The sequence below is a fragment of the Dromaius novaehollandiae genome, chromosome Z, assembly GCF_036370855.1.
Source record: "Dromaius novaehollandiae isolate bDroNov1 chromosome Z, bDroNov1.hap1, whole genome shotgun sequence".
Taxonomy (NCBI): domain Eukaryota; kingdom Metazoa; phylum Chordata; class Aves; order Casuariiformes; family Dromaiidae; genus Dromaius; species Dromaius novaehollandiae.
Window position 1 is genome coordinate 58883088 of NC_088132.1, and position 21837 is coordinate 58904924.

At 44.1% G+C, this 21837-nt stretch overlaps 1 protein-coding gene and 1 pseudogene across 7 annotated transcripts in view; both read right to left on the minus strand.

Annotated features, from left to right (window-relative positions):
• Window positions 1-544: 544 nt before the first annotated feature.
• LOC135324803 (uncharacterized) lies at window positions 545-4566 on the minus strand (annotated as a pseudogene).
• The window catches only part of LOC112987069 (LHFPL tetraspan subfamily member 2 protein), a 134608-nt gene continuing 113315 nt past the window's right edge, over window positions 545-21837 (minus strand). For 6 of the 7 annotated variants that reach the window (XM_064501733.1, XM_064501730.1, XM_064501732.1 and 3 more), the window contains 2 exons: window positions 20520-21300; window positions 545-4891 (listed from right to left, as the gene is read on the minus strand). In XM_064501733.1, the coding sequence (XP_064357803.1) occupies window positions 4635-4891; window positions 20520-20949 (687 nt within the window). In that variant the 5' untranslated portion in view covers window positions 20950-21300 and the 3' untranslated portion in view covers window positions 545-4634. Of the gene's footprint in view, window positions 4892-20519; window positions 21301-21498; window positions 21823-21837 lie in introns of those variants that run through there. The other variant, XM_064501734.1, reaches the window with a different exon arrangement.

The following is a 21837-nucleotide window of genomic DNA, read 5'->3' on the forward strand; positions in this document are numbered from 1 at the left end:
ATAAAATTAGTAGATGTGAACCTTAGTGACATAAGATATCAGACAAGACAGACATCCTGACTTCTTTTTTAAACTACTAAAAGCCCTGCTCCTGCTTTTGCCACATATTTGCTTAGAAAAAATATATCTAACCTCTGTCTCATGTTTTTCAAGCTGTAGGTGAAAAATAATACACATTCTGTGACAAATACCATTTCAAAAATTTGAAGCAATTTGAAGTTTGAAGCATCAAGCCATTTTTGTTTTAAAATTTTGTGGCCTTTTCATCAGAAAGGAGCTGCAGTGCTTCATTTAAAAATGACAAGCATTTAAGTCAGATGTATATTTAATGAGAAAGTCTTTTTTAAAACAACTGTATTGAGGAACACATAGCTACAATTTCATATAACACACTTTGATCAATATGTGGCAATAATTATTAAGCTCAGTTGCAAAGCTAACAGACTAACAAAAATCATTGGGCTCCGAAATGCTGTAATGGTACAATGTAAACACCTTGCTCAGGCTCAACATACCTAATATATTTGAATTAAGGTAGTCAGACTTCTGTTAAAGTTTGAAAACTCACATTTTAATTGAAATTTTGATTAAAAAACATTAGGTACATCATTCATGCTAACAAATGTACATAGTGGTGACTCAAGAACACAACAGCAGTACCACAAATAAACCATGGCTCAAAATCTAGTCCAGCTGGATGGCCACAGCCGCTCCTTTCATACGAGGTGGCTGTGGTGTACACATTGCTGCCGCGCTCTACTTTTGTTGGGCTCTGTCCTTCCACGATGGTTCCCTGTGGTAGGCTTCAGTGCCCACTGCTTCCAAGGAAAACTTGAAATCTCCCTTTACCACTAGGAAGTGAGATATTCTGATGTGGGATAATAATGCAAAATTGAAATGATTTAGCTGAAAAACTCTCAGAATCCAGAGAATGTTAATTTTACTGAGTAAAACAGATGCAAAGATGATCTAGACTAACCAGAAATAGCTCAGTTGCAATGTTTTTTGCAGTGCCGCGTTACTATAAAGCACATTAAGGAACAGGCTGAGCCTCTTCAGCTTTTAGACTGTAAATTGCCAAAGAGGGATACAGCTTCACATTTGGATGGTCTGTATTACATAGATAGGAGCATTTCAAATTAGTCTAGAAGAGATTTTTAGTTAAATCTTTAAGCTGCTGTCACTGTTGTTGCATTCATCTTCTAAACCAGTGCTTCTGTTGCATTATTCTATGCTCAATTTGTCCACATCACCAAAACTCCAGCCACTCCTTCCTGGGGAAGTCCCTTTTCAAATATCTTGTTTAAAACCAAAAACTACAAAAAAAAAATTCCTGTTATTGCACATCTCACACAAGTTTGTGTATATATTTATATATATATATATGTATTTAAATATGCTACACTTTTAAAAAATGGTCTATGGCACTTTACAGAATATAAGTTTACAGAGGAGATCAAACCACAGATGTTTGAAGACTTCTTCAATACCACAAAAAAAGTCAAAGTTAAAACTGAACTAATTGGCACACAGGTTTTAAAGAATCCACAGCAAATTTTTCCAAATCCTATGCAGTGCATGTACATTAAGAAGCAGTTACACTCCACAGCCCCATCATGACATTAATTAAATCAGTTTTAAGCTGATTTCTTTTTCTTCTGTGTTGTTTTTTTCAAAACATCTTTGAAAGCTACTGCTGAGGTGAATTTCAGGAACAACTTTGACCAGATGTCAGATTAAATGAGTGCACCATACACCTGAAAAAACTTCATCCAGAAAAATCTGCAATACATATATATCTATATACCATCTTATCACTTGCTAGAAAAAACAGACCCCTGAGAAAAGAAATTCTGATTTGTTTCTGCATTTCTTCCCAGCCTGTCTTCTAACTGTGCTAGGTGATGAACATGGATATTCTTGCAAGTTCATTGATTATGCCATTGCAGAGCAAGTTGCTAGTACGCCAGCAACAAGCAGAAAAGCTGGTTCTTCTCGGTTACGAATGCAAACAAAAGCAAAATATTCCACTGAAAATACTTTCTTTATACTTAAAAACTCCAATATTAAAATTTTTAAGCTCTCTGGAGATCACAGCAAAGGTCAGCTAATAATACATATAATTAAAGTTGTTCACGGTTTACCTTTAAGTGGAAAGCAGTATATGCCCGCTATACTTTCTGGAAAAACTGACCTTATTCTGACTAATCAAGTGGTCAAGCCAAAGCAGCATTTGTCACACTAATGTAGTGTCAAAATTTGTTGGCAGTGGCAACATTGACGTTGGATTGCTACCCACCTAAGAAGAGCTAAAACAATAAATCTATTTTGCGATTCATTTTCACTCAATTTTATGCTACTCTTATTCTTCCCAGCCGCTCTCCTCCAAGGCCAGGGTGTGTGGGCGCACAGCCGCGCGCCATCCAGCAGGGGGCTCCGGCACAGCGGCGCTGGGCTTCGTGTGCAGCTAATGTAACTGTAGAACAACAGCATGTCCTTCCAAAGGTATCTTTCTGTGTACGGGGGGGGGGGGGGGCAGTAAGTAAAGCACATGTATGGATAGGATATGCGGGCTGTGATTTTTTTTTTTTATATATATATATACATATATATAATTTTTTTTTTTCTTGTCCTCAGACACCACTTTGTTCTAGTGGTTTTGGTTTGTTAAAGTGAATCTGGCTTTGTGCAGCTATCTGGCATAATTGGTTCCAGACCACAACTTTGGGTGTTTTTTTTTTTTTTAATTAAATATTTGAAAGAAAAGTGAATTATCTATTTTAAAATCTAGAATACGGTGAAAGTGGGCTAGAGAAATAGGTTAATACAAAAGAGATTAAAGTAATACCTTAATATCACCAGAGGTTGACCTTAGCTTTTGAAGAGTGGCTCACAGACCATCTACGCATCCCTCTGGCATCTGGCGCGAGCGCGCAGGCACGCACAGGCTGGGAGCAGCGCCGGCAAGGCAGTATCCACGCACGCAGCAGCCATCCGTGGGGCAGTGACGGCTTGTGTGCGCACAGGCTCAAGCCCAGCCCTTGGCTTGCAGCAGCAACTGCTGAACGAGTCTTGTATCATGAGTGACTTGGGGTTGGGGCACAGAGAAGTAGACAGATGTGAGCTATCTACCTGTACAATAACAATTTTAATACCTATGAACAGCTTCTGGCACACATTAACAGACTTACCAGGCATAAACCAGAATACATTCCATATTATGCAGTGACCAGATGGAGCGGCAGCACTATCATCGGGTAGGGTTAAATGTTACTGACCACTAAGAAGAAGAGTCTAAGATGCACTACTTATTTCATTAGAATTACTTGTCAGATGAATTCTCCCCTGTGCTTCTATACCATTGTAGTTGCATCATTCCTTCTATTAATACCTTTTGAATTTGTTTTCAGAAGTAGTTCTAGTAAGTGATGAGACACCACAAGTAACACAACTGCCTGCCTTTGAGAAAGGAATGTCGTCGTGGCCAGCTCTGTTTTATTTCTGCTGATTTAGTTGGAAAATGGTCCATACTACATGTGGTTAAAAAAACGGGAAAAGATCTTCCCAGCCATTTAGAATTTGGCATGGCTTCCTGAAAGATGTAAATGTATTAAACACTCAGCTGGCTCCAGGACATTAGACATATTGGTCTGTAGACTAGGAGTGAGGTTTCACTGGCAAGAGAAAGAATAATACTGTGCAAGTCCAACATGTGATCTACATTTGTAGAGGCGGCTGAAGTCCAGCCCATACTGTTGGCATTCATAAGATAATGCCCAGCTGGGCTGTGGAGTTATCTGCTTTCTGATAAAGGCACAATTGCTGTATAAATATTTTGCCCAACATGTGCTAAAAGAATAATTCTGCTAGTTTTTATCAGACACAGGTGTAAGCCAGTCTAACAACAGCTTCTCTGCCTATTCAATGAAACCAAAATATTTTACCTGCTAAGTAAAAAGTAGCACATATTTTGCATTGTAAGGTTCAATACAAAGAAATATGGCAAGGATTCAACTTCAACTCCTCCTTAAAGATAGGTATAAACTGCATCATGTCAACTTTTCTCTCTTCATTATATACTTATTATTCAAGAAGGCACTGTACTTCAAGGAAATTCAGTATCAAAAAAGCACCTCAGTGAAAAGTACGGTACCAAAGCAGGTGGTGGTGAAGTATTCACAGGTGAGGGTAGCCCTTGGAAACAAAACCTAATTAAAATAGGCTTCTCCTTTTTTATATAAGAAAAATATGCTGGCTTTTATTATTTTAAATCCAAATTCTTCAGAGTGACCAAGGTGGGTAAGGCAATCGCATCAATCAGAATTTGTCAGTTATATAACAACATTCCTGCTATATACAAATGTTTCCTCATCCCCCCCCATCTGATTAATATATTCCACTTAGTCCTGATAATATAATGAAAAAAAAAAATTCCCAAGAATTTACATTCTATTTTCTTGGGATCCTTTCTCTGCTTCTCATTGCCCAGCAAGGAAGAAAGACTGTTTCAGTAGTTCAGGGCTGGAATGCATGGGGCTCAATCACACAAGTGGTGGAAACAGGTAAGTGAATCTGCTTATCAAGTCACTGGACAGCAGATTAAGATCCAGGCACTGGTATTTTTCCCACTGTAGTTAGAGGAGGCAGATAAGGTTTTTCCCTTCTTCTATTTCTTCTTGTACTTTGTCACTGGATGTGGCAATTTCAGCTTGCGCCGAGAAGACAGCACAGATGAATGTCAGAACAGTGCCACCGATAGCTGTGTAGAAAGCCCAGCCCAACGAGCAGTCTCCTAGTTTGTAAGCAGAAGCGTAATGTCCACAATAGCTTATTGCTTTCTGGCATCCCCAACCTGCAGGGTAAAGTATCAAGCCTAAGATAAGGAAGAGGCCTAAAAATAAAAACAAAAGACGACAGTTTAACACCAAACGATCAGTTCAACACCAAATGCAACATATGCAGTAATGGTTATAATGATCATTACTCACTTGTAACAGATCCCCGCCGCATAATAAAACTGGGGAAAGAAGATTCTTCCCAACTCCACCCTCTACTGATCGTTCCTTGTCAAAGGTTTATTTCATATAAGACACTGTTCTCAATTTTAATCCTTGTAGTCATTCCACATCCTCTGTTTCCATGCATTGTTGCTAGCTAGGTATACACTGATTGCAAAAATCTGCATATCTCTACCTACTGTTTATACTTACACTTTTCAAATACTTATGAATGTTTGCATCCACTTTTGAATCCTTATTTAGCTAACCCACATTCAGCTTTATTTAATCATTCATTGTAAACATTTTTGCTTTTTTCCTTCAGATTTTTCCTAGATTGAGTTTCTTGGCTGGAAAAAAAAATATCACAGTGCATCTGCTTATTTGTCCATGTTAGTCAGGACACAGTAGACAAGTGTGATAAGCTTCTTCCAGAATGAAAATGTCACTGAGAGAGATTTAACCAAAACACCTAATATGCTAGTAGCTACAATGCTCTCATATGAGCCTTGCTAAAAATCACAATGATTTGAAAACAGATCTTCCTACAAGGCACGTAGCTAAATATCAGGACTGCACATAGGTATCAAAAATCTGCTTTTCATTGTTTTCTTTAAAATTTTACTCAGAAGAGCAAGAAGAATTACGCAGAATAATTTTTGCTTAAACTCAACTAATTTATCAAGAAAATGAATACAGCCTTCTAGATCCTTTAAATATTACCTGATTTGTTTGTTCTGCACCATAAAGTCCTTTATTCTACCCCCATATGAAGAAGATAGCTGGTAACTATAAAAGATAGCTGGTACTATAATCTGAAAGTGGGCCAGAAGTTGTGCTTTTTACATGTGGCACTGGCTCATTCCTAGATTTCATCCAATCCTGAAATTTCTACCAAGTAATAAAATCAAAAGCAGTCTCTATTTCTTCCTTAAACTAAGAGCTTACTAGGAACAGCTGTAGGGACTGGTTCCCATCTTCGTGATTTCAGTGAGGGTGGTATGTTCTGCAGTACATTGGATTTCCTTAATTGTTGAAAGAAATTCAGCTGGATGCAAAAAAAATTCCTCTCTAAGAGCAAGAGAATGGTCCTAACTGTTAACTGGTTAGCTTCCACAAAATGCAAAAACATCCCCCAACTGTCTAAGACTGTCTGTAAGTGCCAGATATTTCACAAAAGAAAGTCCCTCCTCCAGCATTTTTCTGATGATGACAGACCAACATGTGCATGAATGAACTAAATGTCATTCTTTGGGGCAGCAAAATCCATTAGAGAATGACATCCGTTCTCTGCGAAGGGATTTCATCACTGTTTACGTTTATGAACCAACGACAAATTTTAGGCCGTTTCCTGTCTGAATGGCTAAACTACATTAAGTATAAAGTATTGCTTTGGACAGACCTGGATAAGCCATGCTTTCATCCTGCTGAGCCCAGCAGCCGTCTCAGACTAAACACCAGCGGTTCCTCTCCTCTATTCATCACTAGCTTCCTGTGCAGTGTAACCAGCATGACTAACACTGTATTTTTCTGACTGTACATTAATATGTTCCAATTGCCATTTTCTCTTAATGATCACAAGCCCTTTGGTAATCAAAATCACCATCACTGAATTAACCCTGCCCTGAAACACCACTGTGGCGGCTGCTGCCCAGGAGGTTTTTCAAGGTTTACACCCCCACCATTACAGCAGCGAGCGATGCTACAAACTTGGCTTATGGGAGAGCCACAAACAGGACCAAGAGGTTACATCCATCTCTTCTTACAAAAAATACAGCACTGAACAATTCCTGAAAACTCCTGTTTCTTGGTGCATAGCTGCCAAGCTGAGAGACTCTTACCCAAAATCCCCCCCCCCCCCCCCCCCCCCCGGCCAAGGGTTGCAGTACTGCTGTCAGGTGTAGTGACAGCCAGACTTTACTGAATTTAAACAGTCTTTAAGAGTATAGAAAATTCCTGGAAAAATAGTGAATACACTTCATAATTTGATAAACTACAGCTATTTTCCCCATGGTCTAACATAATAAAAAATTAATGTGTTTTTCCCCGCCAAGCCTACCTTATACTCCATTTCAGTAAAGACACAAAGCTTTTCAGGAGCTTCACCTCTTCTTGCTATCACTAATATTTACCATCATTACTAATTTCAGTAATGCCTATTTCCTATTTGTTCAGAAAAGTTAATAACAGTTATTCAATTAACCTAATTCCACGTACCCACTACAGAAATGGCACTCCTCACGCTGAATAGCAGCAAACAGGGTGGCAGAGCTCCCTCTCACACAGTCACCTCTTCAGCTCAGAGCTGCGGGGCCTGGCACTGCGGCTGAGCTGGGAGGGTTCAGGGGGCCCTTCTTGAATCTCCCTTGCTGGGGACACTGCCCAAAAAGGGTGTTCGGGAGGGGGAGGGGACAAAAAAAGGCACAAGGAGCTTTGCTGCTTCCTAGTAAGTGGAGAAGAGAGAGTCACAGGCTAGCAAGCTCAGCTCAGGCACTCCTGCTGCTTAACCAGACCAGCAGAGTCTTTCTTTACCACCCAACAGCAGAGCAAGCCATGGGCTGAAGCAGAAGCCAGCAACCGAAAGCACTTAACTGGCTTGTAGCCAGAGCAGCAACACCCAGAGACTGGGAGAAGAGAAGCAGCCACCTATTAATTATATTAAGCTTGATAGTGTCCATGTCTGTCATGCCAACACCTCTAAAATGCTCCTACACAGGTGGCAGATGGAAAATTTTAGGATCTTCTTAGTGGGCCCAAAGAGCTCTGCCCCACAGGGCAATGCTTCACCAGCCGCCATACCCCTGCTGTGGCTCTAGTGAGCCAGGCCACAAAAGACAACTTCTGTTGTCTGTCCTGGGAAGGACAGAGAGGGAGAGGGAAAGGAAGGGAAAATGCCCTTGTGGCAAGAACAAGAAAACACAAATCGGGGTAGCAAGCGCAGGAGGGGTTGTGATACTCCTTGGAAAATTCAAGGGCTGCTTTTCCGGGCACAATGGTTAAGTGCAGTATGAGCATCTCCGCAGTCTCTGTGTTCCTTCTCCTTCAACCCAAGACGCCGTGCGCAACCACCTCAAGCAACACGGGGAAGCCACGGGGTGTTTCTACGGCGAGTACGTAGTCTTCAGCTACATCTATGACAAATGCCAGCAGCCACAGCTGAGCAAAAACCAACCACAGGCTAGCATGCGGCCAGACTATCCGCAAGGGAGAGCAACATGGTAAATCCTCCGCGCCGATTTCTCCTACCAGCCCCCGTGGGCAGCCTGGCCGGGGCCCTCGCATCGCTGCTAATTTGAGAGAACTTCTTGCTTAATTGCCTATATCCCTGCCTGCCTGCGGCCACTGCTCGCTCCCTTGCCTGCCTACGTCTCTCTCATCTCTGTCATTTATTTACCGCAGAGCCTGGTAGCTGCGCTCACAGTTTCTGCCCCCAACAGCTGAGAAGCTCCTTTTCAGACAGGCCCCACGGAGAGGCAGCGTGCGAGGCCCTAGTGCGGGAACCCCGGCTAGCGCGCTGGCGATAGTTTCATCGCACCCATAGCTCCGCTGTTACTGTTTCTTCTATAGCCATTGCAACAAGACAGTCTTAAGAAAAATGCTGAAGGGTGACGCATCAGTTTTCAGTTGTTTGTGGAGAGCACAAAGCCGCACGGGAGCGCGTGGTTTCCTCTTCTGAAGAGTCGCCAGGCGGGTGGTGGAGGAGGGCACCGGAGGGGCTGCGCGGAGCCGGGCTCAAGCGTCTCGCTCGTGAGGTCGCAGCGCAGGGGCTACAGCCTCCGAGCAGCTGGAAGTGGGAGGCAAGCGACTGCCCTTGGCCTGTGCTTGCAGTCCCAGCACACAGGAACACCCGACCAGTTCCTACCATGACCTATTGATTAGTGTGCGAGAAGTTGCTCTCTCTAGAAAGATTAACTATTATAATCCTCAGATTTCTTGAATTTGACTCAGTTATTCTTCAACTTAAGTCATTAAATATTAATTCTGTATTTAATCTGCATTATGCGGCTTCTAAGCCATTTAAAGCTGTATGTTAAGATTAAAGCATTTAGGCTTTTGTTAGTCACAGAAGTACAAAGTTCATTTCTGTGTTGTATAATTTTATGTCAGCATAATCTAATAAAGCGACCATTATCTCCTGTCAACAATTTGCTAGAAGACGCATCTGGCAGCAGGGAAGCAAATATTAATGATAGTGATTTCATTTTCTTACTAAATCAGCTTTTGCTCCCATGCCAGTGTACCTGAACAGCAGCCAGTCTTCAGGAGAAAGAACAGGGACCAAAGACCTGGTGCTCTATCTGAGGAGACGTTTCCTCCAAGGAATCCTTTCAGGTCCTCTTGCTAATTTACAGTAAGTGAAAGTTTTAATTCACACCCAACCAACCTGTGGGATTGCTGGTGTCTGTGGGAGGAACACAGTCACTCTGAAGACGTTACGTGAGGCTGTTTGCCACTGTGCTCCTCTACAGTCTCCGGCAGCTCAAGCTAGCTCTGCTCTAGATTTAACCCCTGTCTCAGCACAGCTGCATGGCTCTGGGTGCAGCTTGTGCTGTACACATACTCTTGTTACTCCTCCTTAATCACTATGATAATTTTTCATAATTTTTTTTCCTTCTTGTTAGTCATTGCTAGCTCTGAGGATTCCTTTCCTCTGGGGATACCATAAAACAGAGGTCTGCAAGAACACTACGCGATGCAGCCACCTGCCTAGGAACAAGAGCAGAAAATTATTTAAACACATTTTTTATCCAGAGAACTCATCTACAACTCTTTGGTATTAGTCTGTTGGCAGAGAACATTTTCCCCATGTTTCACTGGAGAATATTTTTCCCCGTAACATTTTACTATCATCAGTCCCAAATTCTCTGCTTTTAAAAAGAAACCTTAAGAAATAGAAAAGGCCAATTTATTTAGATTATTAGACTAAAATATACTTCCTCACTACAACACAGACAGCCTATTAAACATTAGCTTTATTGTATTTGAGTGACATAAAAGCAACTCCTTTCTCCTGAAACACTAAAGCAAAAAAGAAGAAGTAGCATACTGCAAAATATCGATATGAATATAGCAGAATGCATGGCTGTGAGACAAAGTTTCTGAAGACAGTTCAGTAATGCTTTTTGTGTAAGAGAATTTTTTTTGTATTTGTGCACCAAATTTCCCCTTCTAACGGTCTGAAATTGTAGCAAGGACATTCCTCCTGCTTTTGATACACTGTGGTAGCGTTGCTGGGCTAACACTGTGGAAAACCAACAAACTGCTCTACCACTATGGGCATTTGTATGTCACATTATGTGCTGGTCAGTGCTGGGGGTCAGAGCTGAGTAAAAGCTTTCTCATCTTATCCTTGGAAACAGCCCTTAAGAAAGGAGTTACGCAGATGCTTGTTTAGATGAGGGAAGGCATGCTATTTAGTTCCGACAGCCTCCTGTGCAGCTGCTGTTATGCCATATTAAACAACAGCATATACTAACAAAGCCAATTTCCATTGCAAATCCTGAAACTATCTTCTCATTTCCTAGCAAAATAGCAAAAAAGCTCTTAAACGCTGCTGAAGAAACAGGAAATTAATCAGCTGTGACCAGAGCGGTGGCAACAGCGCAGTCTCCCACTGACCAGCACCAGCATTTTAACGGAGAAGGAGACACAGGGCAAGGGGCGGGGGGAGGATTAGCCTTGCTCAACCCCACGCAGGCGATGCGGGCAGGCAGCTTCGCCCGCGGGAGCGATATTGACTGTTCTTATCTTCTGCTCAGCTGCAGCAGATTGACTCTTCAGCCCAAGGGCATTCTGCCAGCTAGGCAAAATAAACCTGCCTCTATTGCTCAAGGTCATATATCCAAACCTGTCAATATGCGAACTGAATAGCTGAACACTTTTATGCTTAGATTATTTCTACAAATGCACTGAACTAGCTTAACCCAAGGAGAAAAGCAGTTTTTCCACGTGCACAAACTTTTCCTGGCAAACTCTCTCTCCAGCAGGAATGCCACCAGGTCACTATTCCTGGGCTGTTTTACTCCTTCAGCCACTGACAAACAACTTAAGCGACAGCCTGCTGCTCAGCAGCTCTGCAACAGACATCTTCGATCCCGGGAAGTGATTTATTAACATTTTAATCTGATCAAAACTGATGAGATGGGCTCAGAGCAGCTGGTCACAGAACTCCAAATGTGGTATGGGGAAAAAAGTGTGGGCACCTCCCACGGCACTGCAGCACTGCTGGCACACTGAAGAGCACGCTGGTTATGCTGCCTGCGGTGCGGTACCCACCGCTTTCCTCCACAGCCGCTCTGAGTCTCTCCAGATCACTGCCAGCTGACCAGAGGCAGGAAGGGATTTGCCCAAGAAGAGAGGGGAGAATCGGGAAGCCTGGCTGCCTCTGGACACAGCCTCTAGCCCACTCAGAATCTCTTCAAAACAAACAGGAGAAAAATTCACAACAATAAAAAGATCAATCATTAAAAAAGCCTAGCCTGACATTACACTCAATTCTGGTTCACATAAACAGAGGGGATTTGGGATAATTTGGAAACATTGCTGTTGAGGGCAGAGAAGGTTGCCAGTGGTCAATGTACTGAGAAACTGGAATCTACCCAAGCAGCAGGGATGAGAGGAGGCAAGATCCAGACTCGTCCAGTCACTGTGGGAGAGTGCAACCATACGCAGATTTCCACCTACCTGGAATACCCTGAGCTGAGGGCAGGTGAATAACCACCTGATCTCTCAAAACCTGTACAGATTTTTTTCCAAAACCTTTTAAATTTGTCTTCAGGGCATATAAGGGGAAGCAATTACCAGAAGAAAAAGCCTTTCCCTAACCATTGCCTTCCTCAAATTGAGGAAAACGAAAAGATTCTTATTCTTATAGGCACTAAATTAACTAAGCCATTTTCTCAGGGATACTTTCCCATTTATTAAGCAGATCAGAGATGCTTGTTCATGACCAAACATATGTTAACATAATACTTCTGATGACATTACTGATATTAGGGTGTGAAAGTAGGGATGGGAACACAGGACAGGGGACCTGCATGACAAGGAGGTAGAAGGGAAGGCTACCGATGGGATACAGTGCCTACTATGGCTATCAAGTATACATTGCTACCCCCAGAAGAAGTCAAAAATAAGTCATAAATAAGTCATAAGTTATAAACCTTGACATAGGTTGTTCTGGCATATGGAGGATTCCTGCAAGGGTCTTTTTGTTTTTGTTTGCTGTTGGTTTTTTTTTTAATATTGGTATCTTATTGCTCCGACTTCTCTTCAGCAAAGTGTGAGCCTGTGGACTTCTGTTCTGGGAGAGCAGAGTGCAAATTCCCCATTAGATTTTAACAAAAAGATACACATGGTAAGATTCCCCATTAGGTGGGAGGGAGGAGAAGAAATGTGGAGAATCAAAGAAAAAGATCAATCTGAAACCTTGAGATGACATTCCCACTCCTTTGCTGGCTCAGCAAGTAAATGGGCATGTGGAGGGATTTTTCACTGCACTTCACAAGGGCTCTCCTAAGGCAGACACTAGCCCTGCAATTAAGTAAAGATCAAGCAGTGTATACATGAAAAGCCAAATGTGTATGAGTTTTCAGCAAGGCAGAGTAACTAAAGACTATGTACATACGAGGCGTTGGACAGTACATCTCGTCTTACTTGTGCCAACCCTCTGTCACACAAAATCACTAGTTTTGACCTTCTGCTCAATCTAGAGCACCTTTCTGAGGTGCTGCGCACGTAAACGTTACGTTCTCCTGCCACAGCAGAGCTGCCGGAGCACGTTGCAAGGCGACCCGCTCCGGTCGGCGGCCGGCGGGCGCCAGGGCTGGGCAGGCCGCCTCTCCCCGCCAGCCCTCGCGAGGCGACAGGCACCGCCGCAAGCCACCGCGCGGGCAGCGCCACCACTCCGGCCTGACCACCGAGGCCATTCACCGCCCACATCTTACCTCAAAAGCCAACGAAGCATCGAGTGTTTTTAATTTAAGTTGGCCCAATAAGAGGTTTGAAGCTGCTAAATGAGTAACTGAACTGCGGATGGTAACTTCAGGATGCTCCTTAGTTAGGAAAGGAAATACCAGGCCACGTCAATTATACCGGCCATGAAAGAAGCCAAGGGAAAGACCAAGCCTATTTCACAACACTTGCTGTAACCTTTCTCACTGCTGCCGACTGGTTACTGCCAGTGCCCTCAAAACCATGAATCAGTTACGATGAATCAGCTGCAAAGGAAAGACGACACCAGCTCACGGGCACCGCTCTGCATAAAAGGGACAAAGCAACAACCTGCCTCAGTTTAAGCAAAAAGGCAAAAGGGCTCTGGGACAACTCTTCACTAAGTTGTGTTTCCTCTGAACTGATCCACTGTGCAGAGAGCTCCCACGCCTTGACTTGCCAAGGCTGCAGGGCTCGCGTGGTGCACAAGGAGCTACGAGGAGCTAAGGGTCGGAGAGGGGGAAAAGGCGAACGTGGACACGGGAAGGGCAAGATCTCACCCTGCCTGACGTGGTGGCAGAGTATAGGCTGCCAGTGCTGGGGAAGGAAGTACAGCTCAAACCCACCTTATTTCCTTTAACAACCCACTGGGTGCATTGAACAGAGCAGCTAACCATCAGTTAGCCCCAAGTATTGAAAGAGCTGTTTTAATCTTTTTTGCTGCGTTTGAGTGAAAACACAGCTTTCGTTGAATTTAAATATTTTCCTACAGTGTTTGCAATCTATCTATAACAACAGCATCAGTCTTGGCTCTGAGACCTGGAAGCAAAATCCAACCAAGAGAGAGCCCCATTACTCTCCTGTTATATTTTTCCCTCTCCTCAGAGGGGCAGCCAGCATCCTTTTACCTTAAATCAACAAGAAGAGGGATAATAAAGAACTTCTCAGTATCTCGCATAGCCTACGCTGGTAGAAGTAAGAGACGGCTGTGTGCGGACGTGCCACAGTAAAGCATTGCTCAACAGGTAGAGTGAGAGACCCACCCACGACACCATTTGATTAGAGATTTATGGTTGCTGTGACGTCAACTGCCAAACTGATCAGTGCAAACCAGAACATTTACAGTCCGTACTTGCCCACCTTGGTAGCGTCTGAGAGGACCTGACCAGCAAATGTGACCAAACACTGGAAACTTCACTTTATATCTTTAAAGGTACTAATACTGTCCCTCAGGCTCAAGAGCAATTTAGTACTTGAACTCGTTTTCCTTCCCTGGCATCCTCCCTCTTGTTCCAACACAGCAGTCCCCTTAGTGTGAACTTTTGGCAGCCAAGTGTGTACTAGATGCCGCGCTGGCATTTGGCCATATAGGTTACAGGACACACTATACCACCCTGTTCAGACAGCAAAAGTACTTCAGGCTGTCAGGATTTCCATTATAAATCCCCCCCCCCCCCTTTCTTTTTTCCCACCCCAAGAATTCACAATTCTGGCATCAGAAAAGAAAAATCCTAAGCTGAATCCAAGAGGAAATACGCTTTTTGAAAAATGCACGCTCTACATTTTAGAAAGGCAAACGAGAAGCTCCCTTGCCTTGGAGGGCAGGAGTGCTCTCCCCCGCTCTCCCCTGCCCAGGCGCTGCGATAGGCTCCGCCGTCCGGCCAGGGCCTCCGCCAGGCGGCAGGCAGCGACGCGAGCCCGCCAGGCGCCTCCTTCCTGGCTCGCGGGCTCGCCCCTTTCCCTGGCAAGGGGTGCTGCTCTCCACGGCTTCTGCATACGCCGAGCTGCCGGGCGACGAGCGGTGACTTTCAGCTCATGCTCTCAGCATCAGGGAGCTCCAGCAGCCCCAGGGACCCTCCACAGCAAGCGTCTGCAGCTCACTCTCCTTTTGCTTTTTCTCCCCTCTCAGCAGCAAGTTCTGGCTAAGCTCCTGTTTCCTCCCCAGCTTCCTCAGCAACTTCCAGTTCCCACCACCCACCCCAGCAGCCAGGAGCCCTCAGTCGCACCTCCTCCTCCATATTCCCCGGGAATTACCCAGCCCCCTAGCACCCTCCCCAGCCTCAGTGCATCTGGAGTCTGCTCCAAACACCCCCACAAGCAATCCCAGATCGCTCTTTCACCTTCAGATGGTTTCCATCACTTCCTTAATCACCTAAACTCCCGACAACTAATAAATATAACATGCTAAACTATTTCTTAGAGCAAGAGATGTAAAACAAACCCTTCCAGCAGCACAAATACACTGCTATAGACATGGCTGAATTCAAACTGAGTTTCATCCCTATATTTTAGAAAGCTGTAAAGAGGCTTCCTTGCAGTTGAGGGTAAAAATGCACTCCTTTGACTGAACTACTGCCCAGGTATTGCATTCGCTCCAGATCAAAGCAGCCCCCAACTGACCACAGCAAGGGGAACAGGAGAAGGCATGAATAGCAATACACGAAGAGAAAAGAAGGGGGCATAGAAAGGACAGAAGAACGAACAGAGGAGAACTTGTGCAGACAGCTGAAAAGGGAGAGTATTGTGGAAAGGGACTGCACTGGCACTGAGCAGGACAAGTGCCAGGGGAAACCCGCCTTGTAGAAAAAGCAGAAGTACGAGAGGAAACGCTGGAAAGGAAGAAAATAGGGTGAAATGCTAAGGAAACCTCAGCACTCGGGGATGAGAACACTGAACTCTGGCCCTGAAAAGGTTTCATGTGTGAAGAAGCGCAGCCATCTCCCCGGCAACGTTCAGGGAGAGCTCAGGTCCCACAGGAGAAACCGCTCCGGACTGGGGGCCCCAAACCTGCCAGGCGTCACCTGGTTGCAGGAGAGAGGACCTGAGGAAACGGTGGGAGAAACTTGCTCTCCTGGGCCACTCCTAGCAGCCTTTCAAGACAAACCTCTGCCCCGTATGACTAAACAGGCACCCGTTAGAGGCACGACCGCCCGTGTCCCAGCCTTTACACGCAGTCAGCGCTACGGCACATGGCTGCAAACGCAGTCACGCTTTCTCGCAAACGAAGCACAGACACCCCTCAGCCTGCGACAGACACGCAGCTGGCCTTACCACAGATACAACACGATTTTCAGCTGCATGAACCTGATGAACACGTGCAATCATGGCATGTCCAGGTGTGCTTTTAGTTTGGTAATACAAGGCAGCTGCCTTTTGGCCACCCCAGGGCCTTTCAGCCATTCACGTGGCAGAAGATGACATGCAGAGGCCTTGCAAGAGAGAGCGAGGGGGGAGAGGCTGACAGCCGTTCTGGCAAACGGGGTTCGCAGTTTGATCATGCCTGTCCTAGGCTAGTCTCTTTGGAGCAACCCTTTACTTTTTGCCTGAATGCAGGAGTTTCCGAAGGTGGCTGTGACCCTGACATGCTTCTCTCAGAAAATTCTTTAGTAAAACCCTTTTTGAACTATAGGAAAGTGGACCGTGAACAGAGAAAATGGCGAGGTGGAGATAACCCAGAAGAGATGCCCCAGATGAAGCCATCAACACTCAGAGAAGACTTAAGGGGACAGGAGCTACTTTAGCCCAGATGGGTAAACCCGCCTGGTAGCACAGCCCTGCTCCAGTACAGCAAAGCAGCAGGAAAGGAAACAAAGTTCCCAAAGCAGCCTCCCTCCTCAGCAGACTAACAAACCTTCCCCTCTGCCCTTTCTAAAGCCTTTCTCGGTACACGGTACAGTCCCCCAAAACGAAATACACTGGCCTGCTGAAGTTTCAAAGTCCAGATAACACATGCGTTGCTCATTTAGTTTCCGCCCTGTGACTCGCGGTCAGGGCGCTGCTGGCAGGTTGCAGCTCACCTGCGTGCCAGTCAGCCGGCCCCGACCGCTGGCGGCCTCTCACTGCGGCGCCGGCTCTGCCGGCCGCAGCCCCCGACGGCAGCTGGCTGCAGCTACGCCTTCGGAGGCGCGAAACAGCCGAGAAGTTTTTATGATCGATTTCATAAATGAAATTGTGTCAGAAGCTGAAGTTGTCCTAGGCGCTCTCCTAAGCTCCTGCTCATCCCCCCCATCAATAAAGCCACATTTTTAACCATGAGAAGGGGTGAACCTGGGAACCAGAAGCTGCATATGGTACCTTGAGATGGTATGGCTCTTCTAGGACAGGGACTTGTTTAGATTATATTATTGAGCACAGGGAAGTACCAATGCCCAAACAAGGCTTGTAAACATTGTAGGCAATTACCATATATTTGTACTACAGCATGTCAATAAGGGATCACAACCATTTACTCGCTAAATGATTACTGTGACAATTTACTTTGAATTAGTTCTTATGAACTATTATATAATAGCATACTGCCTCTCCTACTCTCTGTATTTCTTTATTTCTGTAAAAATAGAATACTTGCCCTAAGAAGACATTCAAATGAATGTATGCCTGGACTTCATGCTGCTAGGTAGTAATTATCTATTTAATTATATGGCTCCTTTCTTTTCACCCTCTATGGCAAAGAAAAGATTCTTTTCTAGATGAAACAATCCTCAAACATTCCCCAAATCATGACCGCAGGTTACCATTTCCACATATCCAGAACAAAAGATGCTGCTGTCTAAAAACAAGTGGTAAAAGCCCTGCTCCACTACAAAGGAATTTCAGGATTTTAAACAGAGCCATATTTTCTTCTTTTATAGCTTTGTATTCCCAACTTTCTGCAACAAACAAAACCCTGTGGACCAGATATGTGTGTGGCTCCCTCCCATTGACCTAAACGAGAGTTCGCACAGTTGTCCAAGGGCAGGCGTTGGACCAAGGCCATAACAGAAGAGATGCAGCTTTGTGTTCTGTAATTTCACCTTAGGCATCAGCCAGGTCACAACCAATGTTGCTAGACAGAAATGATATATCCGGTGTCTGTTATTGTTTTTTCATGATGAATTCCAGGAATAAATTAACTGGCTGTATGTTTTTAATTATATTAAATCTCCATAGCAAAGATATAGAGATTTTAAATGAGATTAAGTCTGCAAAATTCTGAGTTCCTGTAGATGGCTCTACTGTGGGTGCATCTCATCTTTGAAAATGAGATATTTGACATATTTGAAAATATTGGACTGATATACACTGATAAACAAAATGACTTGTGAATTCTTTTCCTACATTTTTTAAAGAAAAGGGTCACGTTTGAAAGAATGTTTTTAAGACAACCAGGCAGGGTCGTATCTAGGTGTTCTCTGGCCAGAACATGAGTCTAGATATCCTAAACCTTGCATGCATTAACCATGTGGACAACTGTCCTTCTGGAAGCACTTGCTTAAGTGTTTTCCAAAACTCAAGAACTGAGAAAGATGAAATTAAAAACTGTAGTAAGTCATAAGGAAAATACTTTCAACTAAGTAAGCAGATGCTGTAATGCTACTGGCACAAAAGTAGCAATGGACCCAATAAAATTAATCTCGAGAAAACGAGTTGCTAGCCACAAGACGCCTGGCTGCAAATACTGGCAGGCATACATCTCAGAACAACAGTTTCAGTAACGTGACCTTTCAATTACCCAGCTTCATGCTGTGTCATTTATCTGAATTATAAGAAGGGAAGCGCTTCTATTCTCAATACAGCTCAAAAAAGAACTGATCTCTTCCCTAACATATGAGAAATGCGTTGTCTACCATATTGTTCCATTTTTGAGCCCATGATTACCTTTGCAGGCACAACTAGTTTGATTATAAAACGTAAAACTGTTTTTATATGTACCTTCTCAGAAATAAGTAGTCTCCAGAACAGTTTTCTAAGATACAGGAATCAGTTTTCTGCTAATTTTGAAGTTTGACCGTTTATAGATATCCTGAAATGGCACCAGCACTGTTAGTATGGTCAGCTTTTCAATAGACACACAAGTCTGGCATGCCCTAACATCTATTTATGTTGACAATCACTCCTCCCTCCTCTCTCTTATACAAATACACCTCCAATAGAAAAGATGAAATATCATCTTTTGAAAACCAGGTTTTCTGGATTATTTCTGAAGTGGTAAGATAAGAAAGCACGGAGCTAAAACCTGCTACCAGTTCTGATATGTACAGCAGAGCTGCCCATCTGTCACACTGGGACTGGTAAAACCTGTTAACCAGCAGTGCTTACATCAAAACATGTAATTTTTATTTAAAGGACATTCTTCCACTAGTTATATGCCATCATCTAAATGGATGCATCTTGCGCCATTTAGGGATTTAATTCTGTCTCAAAAGCACAAACCTGACATTGTCGGTGTCATGAAATAAGCAGAACATTTTTATACTGAAGCTGCATGAAGCGGAAGGCGACAAGAGCTACCAGGTCACTGCTCCAGGGGCTGGTGTCAGCCGGGTCCCTGGCCATTGCTGTTTTCCCCAGAGGGCTGCGGTAGGCACTGCCTTGACAAAGTTCTTAAGTTCTCTCACAAAAATAAACACAGACATATTGCATACGTCCCTGCATTCATCTAGAATAAGATTACCTTAGTCCTCAACTAAGCAAATGAAGCCAACCAGCTCAATAAGGGTTTAAGCTTCTACTATTATATCTCGTGTCAAGGTACAGCCAACAGAGCAGGGCTTGACTGCATTGGTACAGGTGAGGACTGGGGAAACTGGATTCTTGTTTTGAACAAACTAGTTAAAAGTTCTAACTTTTGTTTTAACAAAACCATTTTATGATTTGAAAATATCTGTTTAAGAGCACCATGAAGAGGGAAGGAGGAGGTGGCCCTGTTCATTCCCTCCTTCCTCACAGGTCTCTGAGGGCTGCCAGAGTCATGTCACAAGGTCGCTTTTTTTCCTTAAGACGATCACAGACAAACAGTAAAAAATATGAAAATCTGCATATGGGACAGGTTCTCTCCACTGCTCACTAGTGAGAGCGCTGAGAACTGCTCTAGTTAACATCTTCCAGTCTCAATCTACGTAGCAGTCACCTAATCTCTGTAAAATAACAGTTATAAACAGAAACATAAAATACCTATAAACCAATTCACCTGTTCAGGCAGAGTAAAACTAACATTTGAATAGTAAAAACATAAACGCACTGAGCTCACCTCAACGATAAACGGGCTAAAGGAAAGTTTTATGATAAGGTGTTACTTGTCAAACTCATGTCCTTGAAGGAGGCTGCGTCACATGAAACCTGGGAGAAGAGGGTGTGGGATTCTGCAGGCTGCTCTCACCCCTGCGGCTGGTGTTTGCCCTCACCACAGTCAGGAGGTCTGAGACACAGAGAACTGCCTTTGGTCTATAAGAAGATTACTAAAGTAGCAAAAAGGAGCGAGACTGCATTCACGTTAGTATTAACTTTGCTCTCTGCTGGTAACAAAGGAGAGAAGTTCTTGTTACCGAAATACATTCAAACAGAGGAAAAAAACCTGAACAGCAAACAAAAGAAACATTGGTCAGTTCATTCTGGCACACAACAAGCTGCAATCTTGCTGCCAATGTCAGTGTATCACAAGCCGTGTAGCTATAAATTTCAGCTGTGTTTAAATAAACACCAGCATATAGAATCGATCTCGGGTCTATCTAACGCAGTCAGTCTGCAGACAGCACAGAATCTCTACATTTCTGCAGCTGAATGGCACACACACAAAACGTTTTTTTTTTTCAGTTGCTTTCAAAGTATACATACCTGCAATCCCTTGTAGCAGCCCACAGACATTAAAAATACTTTTCTTCATAATACTCTGCACACACATAGTAAAGACGGACACAAATGCCACAGCACAGAGAATCATGATTCCCACAGCTAGGAAAATAGCGGTAGCCTGCCAGAACCCACTGGCAATCTCATTGAAGTTTTCAGCGTAAGGACCACAAAGCATGTCTCGTCTAGAAACCTGCATGTGGGAGATCCTGGTGCAACGCCCGTAGATGCCCAGCGTTGGGTGGTAGGGCTCCTGCGACCCTCCTGTTCTGTTGTCCATATCCTCAGAGCTCAAAGGTTTGGCTTTGCCAATCAGCCAGTCTGCACTCATGAAAGCAATGAGCTCTGCAAAAGCCACAACAATGCTCAGGAGCGTCCATAGCATTGACCGACACGTTACAATGACATGACACATATTGATGTCCAGTGCTTGTGATCAGTGCAGCTGATGGTCTTAAATCCAGGCAGAAGGAGAAAAAATTAAATTAAAAAAGAAAAAAGAACACTAAGAAAATCACTGTTGCTGCTCTGCTTTTTCAGCTCTCTCACAACAGCCAAGATAAAATTTCTCAGGAGAAAAAGTTAACTGCCTAAAGTTTCGCAAGCAGCACGGTCATTTGTTCTCTCTGCTTAGTTCCTCCTTTTTTCTCTCTTGGATGCTGAGCTCTGAAGTGCGCTTTTCTTTCCTAATATTCATACTGGCACATGACGCTCCAGGCTGGCGGGGATGGCCCCAAGGACTGCCCACTAGATTGACATCACACACCTGCAAGAAAGAATATATCAGCAGTGAGAAGAAGGGTTCATCTGCACCCCCACACATCCCAGGAACAAGCCAACGTCCTGTGCAGATCCAAAGCCACACGCAGCAGTTCCAACAAGGGCCACTCAAAGGGGTCTGCTGGAAACCTCCCAGCTTCGTCTCAAGGGAACGATTGCTCTCCCGCTGCCCAGCTGTACTTACAGTCTCGGCTCTGTCCCATCTGACTTGCAGTTGCTTGATAAATGCTTTGCAAGAAAGGTCTCAGTAACACCAAACGGTCCCACCCACTCCTACCACCACTCCCACATCATCTTCCTCTGGTTGAAATTACTAAGGTTGCTGGCAGTTACCCAGCAAAGTGTTCATACATGTTTAAGCAGTTTTAAAGACATGCACTTCATAAATTGCTGCCCTGCCTTTGGTCCTGGGACTCTGAGAAGGCTGGCACAGTACCCACCGTTGGGGAGGAAGCAGGACACAGCCCTTACACGCTACAGTCACGGAAGACACAAAGCCCAGTGAATGAACCTTCCTACTCAC